At 38.5% G+C, this 10,216-nt stretch overlaps 1 protein-coding gene across 1 annotated transcript; it reads right to left on the bottom strand.

The window, feature by feature from the left end:
• Window positions 1–1,108: 1,108 nt before the first annotated feature.
• gucy1a1 (guanylate cyclase 1 soluble subunit alpha 1) lies at window positions 1,109–9,404 on the bottom strand. Its single transcript, XM_042396125.1, has 8 exons — window positions 8,952–9,404; window positions 8,638–8,705; window positions 7,817–7,905; window positions 6,993–7,708; window positions 4,660–5,145; window positions 2,919–3,062; window positions 1,582–1,736; window positions 1,109–1,248 (listed from the first exon to the last, which is right to left on the bottom strand). The coding sequence occupies exons 1-8, from the start codon at window positions 9,189–9,191 to the stop codon at window positions 1,110–1,112; spliced, it is 2,037 nt and encodes a 678-aa protein (XP_042252059.1). The 5' UTR covers window positions 9,192–9,404; the 3' UTR covers window position 1,109.
• Window positions 9,405–10,216: the final 812 nt, after the last annotated feature.

Below are 10,216 nucleotides of genomic sequence, written 5' to 3'. Positions count from 1 at the left end.
GCTTTATGGGAAAGAAGTGCTATGAAACCAATGTAATAAATATAGTACAAACATGTGTACAGTGAAAAAAAAGTAAAAATACATTACTTATAGTAGGAAAATGGGATCTTGGAATGCTTCATGTCTAATATATGGAAGTCAAAGTCACAGGTTATTACAAATATATACTGAGCTGGAACCACACACCTCGAAAACAATGTTTCTGGTTGTTTTCCTGTTTCTGGAAGAAATTGTTGACGTGTAAATTCATGTCGAATATACTCAAAGAAAAAGAAACTGACAAAATAAGTACAAATAAACTGTGATCCTGCCTGTATAGCTCCAATAAGGCACCTGAATCAGCTCTGCATCATTTCATTTGATTGGAGGAGTGAATCTCGGTTTAAGATGTCTCTTAAATTTTAATTGTTTGCTTCAGCTTTTTCAAATCATGTCTCCAAATTCTCCACTAAAAACACACAAAGCCAATTCAGCATTTATGTAGATTTTTCCATCAAGTCAAGGTGCTTTAGCAGGTTCCCACCCAGTCACAGCAGTCTAGACAGATGTGAATGGACCAGTCAGATATTTACAGAACAAAATCTTGATCGAAAGAATCACTCTTTTATAATATCACATTGAGGATCCTGAAACATCCAGAGTGCATTTCCATATCATATCTACATAATGCAAGATGATATATTCAGATTTCATTACAGCGCTCCAAACAGTCAAAAAAAAAAAACAAAAAAAAACATAATCATAATCATTCATTGACAGTCTATATCTTAACTCAGGCTTGCAAAGAGTGCTACTTTTATTATCAGTTTACAGAGATGACTCATTCTGGAAGAAAAATGATGGAAGTGAGTATTTCTCTCCACTATAACTGTACAAATGGGTAATTGTACAGGAACAAGACTCATGTTTGACAGCAAACTGACATCTCTGTTATTAAGCAGCCGCAAGATAGATAGACACCGATAGACAATATCATCAATATCTAAACAACCCAAACCAAAATATAGAAGGTGTTTGCACTGTATTTACTGGATTTGTTTATGTGTCTTCATATCTATGTTTTTTTTGGGGGGGGGGGTTTGTTTTTTGGGTTCTGCAGCAGCTTGACTTCATTTCAGAGTCAGTTTTGAAGTTTTAAAGGACGCTTCCAAAAAGTAACAAACACCAGGGATGTCTTCTGGGAAGTTGGCCGGAAGCTCCTGTCTGCTCCTGGGAATGAAGACAAACTCTGGCCGATCCTTCAGCAATCTGGGACAAAGAGCACACAAATAAAGTATGAATCTTAAAACAATGTGGCAAATTATTTGACACAAGAGGAAACACAGAGCTCCTTCTAAAACTTCAGTTTCCTATCCAGAGCACTTTAGTTTTTTTTTTTTTTTTTTCTCTGCAACTCTGGAAACAAATGATACCATCATTCAGTACTAGCTCATTGAAATGTGAGTGCTGTTTATTTAAGATGATGAACATTTCCTTGTTTTTCAGTCTTATAGTCAAATAAAGTGTTTTGAGAGGTGAGTTAAGAGTTAGTATTCCAAGTCTAATTGCAAATGCAGGCCTGAATTAGCAGTCTCGTGTCACCTGTGGGTTGTGGGGCTGATGTTGATTTTTCTCGGTTGGCTGCAGGATTCAAACTTGTTGGCCAATGTGACATTGTTCCCAAAAAGGCAGTAACGTGGCATCTTCACCCCAACTACACCGGCCAGTACTGAACCAGTGTGCAGGCCGATACGCATCTGGAAAAAAATGCAATATTCAACATGATTCAATTTTTTATTCATAAATAATGCACTTGGAGTGAATCGAAGGTTTCTACTCCACTTTATAACCGTACAGTATATGAGTGGCATGAAAGGCATTAATACAGCTCCTGTATTTGTTCTGCATCTACAAATCAATTTCTGTTTTAAATAATAAAAATATAACTCTGGAGACATTATATATGTTTCTTACTGTCAACAATTCCCATGAAAAACAAGGTAACTGATTTTTCTGTTCACTCAGATCAGCTCTGATAAAATGGCAACTGTTAGTTTGTTGTGGTGCAAACAAAATTCTAATTTCTAAATACTTTATTATTTTAGGTTCTTGATTTAGTAGATCTACTTAAAATATTTGCATAATTAACATTTTGAAGCATAATGTAGATTGTTGATTTCTTGATTTATTCACTGGATCATATTATTATGCAACGTTCTGGCTTGAAATTAGAGCTTCAAAGCGAGATTTTTGTGTCCCCCTTCTGGCAGTGAGAGTAATTGCAAAAACACTGTTGACACGTGTTTGCGTCATGGGCTCTGCCTTACTCCGATGCTACTGTTGCCGCTGTAAAATGGTGGATAAATTTAAAAAAAAAAATTTTTTAATCCACATTTCATTTTTATCCACATTCAAGTTAACAGAGAGCTAACGAAGTTTATAGTGCGCACGCTCTGCCCATAGAGCATCCGCAGTATGCATTCATCCAGCCAGCGCGGGAATGTCAAACCCGACACCAGAATAAAAACTCTGGTATACTGTGAAATACAGAGAGATTTATCTGTGATAGGCTTAATCAGCATTGTTTAAACTCGTTTGGTAAAGGCTTGAATGTAAGGGATGTTCATTTATAGTAAAAGTTCTGCACTGCAGTTATAATCAGGCAGTACTTTAAATTGAGGAAACATACTATCTACTACTTTATAGGCAAAGGTCTGAGGATGTCTTATAACTCTAAACTCATAAACTTTACACTTTACTTCTATGACAGCAACCATTCTGTTAGAGTTGACATCATTTCTTTTCAGCCTTTCTTGTTAAATGAGAACTCTTGATATGAAAATCCTTTTTGAATGTAGCACACTTTGAACTTGCATCATTGGAAGTTATATCATCACGTTGAATGAGGAATATAACAGTGGGCAGTGCTTGACCCTCACCTGTATTGGTTCTCCAGTTGGCGTCATGACTTCGCCTGAGAGCTCCATCATCTTTAAGGCCATGAGTGCTATTTGGACAGCGTGAGTCTCACTCTCCTTGTGTAAGCCACCAGCTACACAATACGCATCACCAATGGTCTCCACCTGAATACAGTGGATGATCATTTAAATTATTTCTAACATGAACGGGAAAAGGTTTTCAGAAGCTGTTTGTGGTCCCTCTCACCTAAAGTCAAGGGCTTTCCTATCTGTCAATCTAAGCTCACATACTATACTCGACCAGGAAGTTAAAACTGTATTCAAAATGTATTGTGTCATGAAGATAATCCACCTTGAACAAAATGTCAAATGTTAAGTGGATATTTATCAAAATCTCTTAACAATCTGACTTGTTCTCCATCTTGCAGTAGAAGACAGAGGGTTGAAAAATCAAGGAGTAATAAAACTTAGACTGTAATAGTACTTCATCCTTTGCCATATTTAAGAGTCCTTTCTTCTTATTTTTCTTTCATGTAAATCTGGACCGGAGAGCACTCAAAAGCTATGTGGCAGAGACAAAGTGAAACTATTTTTAGGCACATACATGTGGAGTGGAAACAGGGTCCTGAAGGAACCTCTGACTTCCTAGCGTTTTACGAGATATTTGTCAAACATGCTGCTCTCTCTGTTATGCTTCCGTGACACTTTGATTACATTATCCAACCTCCCTGCAGATTAGGAGTCTTTGGCAGACACGAGGGTAGTTGTTTGAGCTGCAGTCACAGTCTTTTGAATTTGTTGAGGAGCACTGTGTCATTTTGTTCAAATTTTTAAATTAATGGAGGAATTTGGTGCAAATTACTTGGCCGGATCTTATGTCAATCTTATGCTACTACCTGATGTACCAGATTATTGATCTGTCATCAAGAAACAAATCTTTGTGTTTGAATCTGTCAGCTACTGTAGTTATATACTTTTGAAAATCTTAACTTTTTGCTTATTTTTTCAGTGTTGTCAGCAGTAAAAATGGTTAATTGAAAAGGCAAATTCAGGCATTTTTTGTGAGTTACAGGCAGGGCCAGAGCTACCACAATCAGAAATATTACCAAGGCCATGTCCTTGGTAATATTTCTGATTTTACAATTTAAGGGTGTTCATGACATGAAGATGAGTATACATGTGTTTGTTTGTTGTTGTTTATTCCGATGTTTTTTAGGCTAATATCTTAAAATTTCACTTTTTATAGGCAAAAAAACTAATTAAACGGATTTCATATTGTCCTCCACACTTACATATCTGGTAGTGTAGAGATGGCTTTGAAACAATATTTTGTGAGATAAAATTACACAGAAAATATAACAGTTCTATGAATAAATCAAATCTGACACCTGATTTTTTAAAATACTAAATACTATAGTTACAAAGTTCTTACAGAATTTGATCAAAATAATTTGTAAAATTCAATTAAAACTAGAGATTTTTTAGCAGAAACTATTATTTACAAGGATAAAAAAATATCATTGCTATGCTGTAAAATGGATAAAATATATAAAAATAGTCACTCTCTCTTGTAAATTTTAATTTGAAAATGACGTAGTGTTGCACCACGTCATTCACCTCAGGAGATTGTTCACCAGCTGATGTTTCTGTTTTTTTAGCCCCATTAAAGGACCTTTGATAGTGACACCTAAATGTTTTGTTTACATTTTGACATTTTGTGATGACATGAGCTTAACTGTCTAATGTCGTTCCATTAACCTACCTTATAAACATCAAGCTCTCCACATTCGTGGTCAAACCTGGTGTACAACTCATTGAGCATGGTGATCACTTGCATTGGGGTACAGCGTGAGCAAACAGCCGTGAAGCCCACGAGGTCAGAGAAGAGCATCGTGACTCGGTCAAACTTCTTGGCCTGGACCGTTTGGCCCTGCCACAGCTGCTGCGCCACAGTGCCAGGGAAGATGGAAAAGAGGAGGTCAACCGTCTTCTTCTTCTCCTCCTCCAGTGCTTGGTGAGCATGCTCCAAGGCTGCTTTGGCCTTCCCCAGCCGCTTCTTCAAACCATCCTGCGCTTTGGCTTGTTCACCGACCAGGACTACATCACGCAGTGCGTTATGAATGGGGATGTCTGACAGGTAGAGGCCGCTGCCTGTTAGCTCCTCCAGCTTGTCCACACACGGTGAGCCCAAGAACAAGATGACGTTCGACTCGGAAACGTAGATCATCTGGCCTTTAAGGTCCATGAGCTGAAAGGAAAAATCGGTTGATGAGAAAAGTTAATTTTGGTGGAAGTTAGTAGGAATCAGTCACAATATGAACTAACTGCTCTTGTTGCTTATTGACTTTGTTTTTTTGAAGGTAGACTGATTAAGATGGATGTGTAGACTACATCCTGCAACAACAGTCTCATATTATTTTCTTTAAGTACAAATTTCCCACAGCAAAACCAAGATTTTTCAACCATCTTTAAGGAAGAAGGAAAAAATTCCTCAAGACATTCATAGAAATGTAAACATTTGAGAAAAGGAAAAGCAAACTTATTGTTTGCATAGTATTTATGAAATGACAGCTATATTTGTCAGCCATTGCAGCCAATGAAGCCAGAAGGTTTATTTGAAAACAAAATCCCATCAAACCCAAGTACATTTTGATTTCCCACACTGCCGGTATGTCAATGTTGATCGGTTAGTGCACAGCTTTAGTCCAGACTGAAATAACTCAACAAATATGAAACTTTATGCAAACATTACTGGTCCCCAGAGGATATATCCTATTGACTTTGTTGATCTCCTGACTTTCACTCCACCATCGGTTCCAAGTTTGTCCAATACTTTGGTTTATGACAAAGTATACCTTCAAAATTAATGACATTCCCATCAACCTCAACTGTACTTTGTGTGTAATGCTGCTTTGCATGTTACATGCGTAACTGAAGTACTGAATTTCATTATGAGTGATACAAGAACAACAACAACCTTATTCATTTGTCATGTAATAACTGACACCATATTTGGATTCACTGTTAAAACCAAAAACTGAGGTTTAAAAAAGTGTATGTATCTAGAACTGCAACAATTAGTCGATCTATTGATTAGTTGCCAACGATTAAATGATTCGCCAACTTTGATTCGCTTCTCAAATGTGAATATTTTCTTGTTTTTTTAGTCTTCTATGATAGAAGAACCCAAAGATATCCAATCTTTGGGTTGTAGACTGTTGTGGACAAAACAGGACATTTGAGGACATCTCCTTAGGCTAGGAAACAGTGATCAACATTTTTCACCAATTTTCTGATATTTTATGGACCAAACGACTAATTGATTAATCAAAAAAATAATCGACATATTAATTGATAGTGAAAATAACTGTTAGTTGCAGCCCTATATCTTTGTCGTAGCACCTGAACAATTTCTAACATCATAGTTTAACTTCTGATTCTTATTCAAAGAACGACCTCTGGCCAGTTATTACATTTACTTCACCACGACTGCTAGAGATCAACAGCAAAATTCAAAATTCAACTGCTGACCTCACTTTGTTGTCATTTGTTGATTGTTAAACCAACAGTATCCTTGTGTGGCATGTTGGCCACTTCTGTTGACATTTCAGTTGTGTTTGTGCACAGTGGACTTGTCAGCTGAGTAATCCATTAATTTCTACATCATTGAGCCTCTGCTTAGTGCTGATTTTTCACCTGTTTTATTTGGACTGCAGCCACTAAAGGTGCACCTCCCTCTGTAAGACTGGTGTCTATAGTAAGTGGAATCATCTCTGACTGAATGTCTTTAGTCATTATACCACTGTCATGTTTACTCACTGACACTTTCATTTTCTCGTCATGGCGACCAGTTGCTGTGCACCCTTACATAAATGGCATGAGCATGGCTGTGCCTTTGATGGATAAAATGGTTTGACATTTGCTTCTGATCTCCGCTGGGGCTATAATGTGGATCTCTACCTCAGGTCAAGTGCACACAAGTACACCACTAATAAGCTGGACTGCTTATAAACAGGCTGACCGGAACATTTTTTTCCACCTCCTTAGTCACTGACGTCACTTTTCAAGTTATATCTCACATATATGTCGACATACCTTCCCTGTGTTATCTGTGGTGGAAACTCCATGCTTGATCCGAATGATGAACTGTGTGTTCAGCATGGTCAGGATACCCTGAAAGGTACATTTGATCTGGGGGGAGACAATAGAGAAGTGTTCTTGGAAGGTAGCAGACCGCCTCAGTCCATCCTTCCTGGTCAGTCTCTTCCTGAGCCCGTGTCCTATTTGCACCAGAACCAAGTCCTGGTCCAGGATCAGATGGAAAGGGAAGATGGTGGAGAACAGAGAGGTAGGAAGGGTCCCAGCTGAGGTCGCCCGCAATGGACTGGGGCTAAGATTTTTAGCATCCTTAACTACAACTGTGTACAGAAGACTGGGCTGCGGGCTGGATTGCAAGATGCTGTCTTTAGCACTGGGGGGATCCATCAACACATCCACAGTGGTGTGATACAGCAGGCGGGCAGCTGCTTTGATAACTCCAGGGAAAAAGAGCTCAGTGGTCAGGCAGGGGTTGAAGAAGTAGACAGTAAGCAGACCCGGATCCTTGTCTAAGCACAGCACAGAAGGTTCATTTACACAATCCTCTCTGTCCGGGTTGGGTGGCGTGCTGCTCTGTTTCAACAAGACATTGAAGCTGTTCAGGAAGTCGTGAAGAGCTCCCCCCACCACCCTCAAAATGTGTCCGTCCTCCTCGTAACACATGTTGAAGAGCTCCTCGCCAAGAGCAACTTTCAAAGCCTCCATCGGGATCGCTGTCAGATGCATGAAGGGAAACAGGGGAAGGTGTAAGGCCCACATGACCTAGGACTTCACAATACACACAACGTATTTCATAATATGATTTTCAGATTTGACATTACCTGTTTTGGTCGAGTAAATGTTCATCATGTCCATTAAATGCTCTGGTTCATCGCTGCAACTCTGACAGTCTGTACAACAAATTACTGGACTGGAGAGACGACAAATAGCAAAAAGTTAGACATGTAAACCAGACCAAATTTAACTAAAATAGGCCTACATCAGACTAGAAATGTAACTAATCATTATTTTAATTATCAAATATTCTGCCGCATATTTTCTCAATTAATAAATGAATAATTTTTTCTGTAAAATGTTATTATTCTCCAGAGTTCAAGGCAACATCTTCAACTGTCTTGTTTTGTCCTCCCAACCATCCAAAAACCCAAAGATATTCAGTTTATTATCACATGTGCCAAAGAAGCAGCTCAGAAATGAGAAGCTGCTACCAGCAAATGTTTGCCAGTTATACATGAAAAATTACGGAAATGATTAATTAATTATCAAAACAGTGTGTGGCCAATTCATTAATCTGCCAATTCTTTTACTATAGCTTCAGATCAGACCATATTTAGAGGAAAAGTACGCAGAATTTTTCATTGTCTGCTATAGTCGTGTGTTTTTCGGCATATTTATAAGTGTTTATTTTCATTTATATGAGTATTCACAGCAGCTTGAGTCTGTATCAAGCAGGAGAAATTTGTAAGGGATCTTGAGGCAGCTAAACAGTAGGCCAACAGTGAAATTGGTTGTTATGAGTACACGCTGTTGTAGCAGACGCCCAATTTAAGCAGTAGTAATCATATTTGTAGCGGTCAAGCAGGGGTGTAGTTGCTACTTAGGTCTTAATGGCATCTTAATTAAAGAAAAAGACACATTTTACCTTTCAGAGTCCCTGTTTTGGACTGATAGTGTCATCATTCGTTGGAGGGCAGTATGCAGCCTTTGAAACTGTGTGATAAAGTGTCCAGCAAGTTAAAGGTTATCGTCTGACTAACATGACTTAAAAGCAGCTTTAATTATACAAGCACCAATCAATTGAAAAAGCAGGATCAAAAGAAAACATCTGGTATTTCTCACGTGGATAAACAGGCGTGCTGTCTGTGCCTTGCAGGCGAGACTCATGAGACATTTTTTTTTATAAATATATGTAAAACATTGTAGTTGCTTTCTGAATAATGATACATTTTAACTCACCTCGGGACATGCCAATTTTCGGATGCTCTCCCCAAGTGTATGTAGGTTAACTTTGCCTCTGCTTGTCTTCTGTCGAGGTAGAGCCTCACCTATTTTTCCGTGCACGTCCTTAGAAATAGGTAATAAATCCGCGGCGTCACTTGAGCGCTCCTCAAAGTCTCCGAGCTCATTGTTTTTAGCGCTGCTGGAGAATGGACACTCTCCCGATATCTTCAATTCTTTCAGCTTCGTGCAGAACATCTTACCCTTGCTGTGATCTCTAGGCTTCTCTCTCTCAGTCTTTTATTATTTTTTAAATTTTTTTATCTGATTTCGGAGGGAGACAGACTTGGTCGAGCAGCTGCGGTCTCCGGGAGAAATTCCATCATCTGGTGTGCTCATCCAGGATTTACCTTCCTCTTTGCGAGCAGCTGATATAAATGATCAGCACCAAAGCAAGAGACCACATACAATATTCACTGAAACCTGCATGGGCAAATGATGGCAGGGAACCATCCTTACCAAAAGCCAATGAGAAACTGGAGAAAAAAGAGCAGCAGACCAATCCATGCGCAAAGTGGGGCTGGTGTGTCTGAGCAACCTATCAGCAATGAGAAATTATTTCCAGGCGACTCCTCGCATGCAATGGACTTTTTTATTTACTCAGATCAGCCTCAAGACTGGGTCCCATCATATGAAACTGGTCACCACATAGCATCACTATTAGGCCTATATACACATAAAGACCTTAGTGTATGTGTAATCTTAAAGGATGGGTACCCAAATTGGGTCAATATAGCACCAACACAATGCTGGGTTAATGTGACCCAGAAAGCTACTCAAGACAAGGGGTTGGTTATATTTTTATTATACTGTTGGGTTATTTACCCAAACTAACGCTTGTTATAATCTACTCTCCTCTGTTTAAACTTGCATGTTGCAGTTTATTATTGATTGTTAATAACTCGTGTATCTTTTGAATGTCATAAGCACAACATTTTGTACAAGCAACAATACATTTGTGACAGTTTTAAGTTAACCCTGCGTTGTATTTGTGCTATATTCACCCAAACTGGATAAAATTTTGACCTGGTGATTTATTATTTAATAATATCTTATACTCTCTATCTCTCTTTACCTCTATTGCACAGTTTGTCTTCTGCACATTCATGTACAGTTCACACTTAGTTTTTACCGATTTTCATGTCTCATCTGCTTGTTATCATCACCGGTATTAGTCTTTTTGTCTCCCTGCTATTAGTTATTATTGCCCTTTAGCTGTTGCA

The sequence above is a fragment of the Thunnus maccoyii genome, chromosome 2, assembly GCF_910596095.1.
Source record: "Thunnus maccoyii chromosome 2, fThuMac1.1, whole genome shotgun sequence".
NCBI classification, from domain to species: domain Eukaryota; kingdom Metazoa; phylum Chordata; class Actinopteri; order Scombriformes; family Scombridae; genus Thunnus; species Thunnus maccoyii.
The sequence above is the reverse complement of the archived record's forward strand: the minus strand, read 5'-3'. Positions and strand labels throughout refer to the sequence as shown.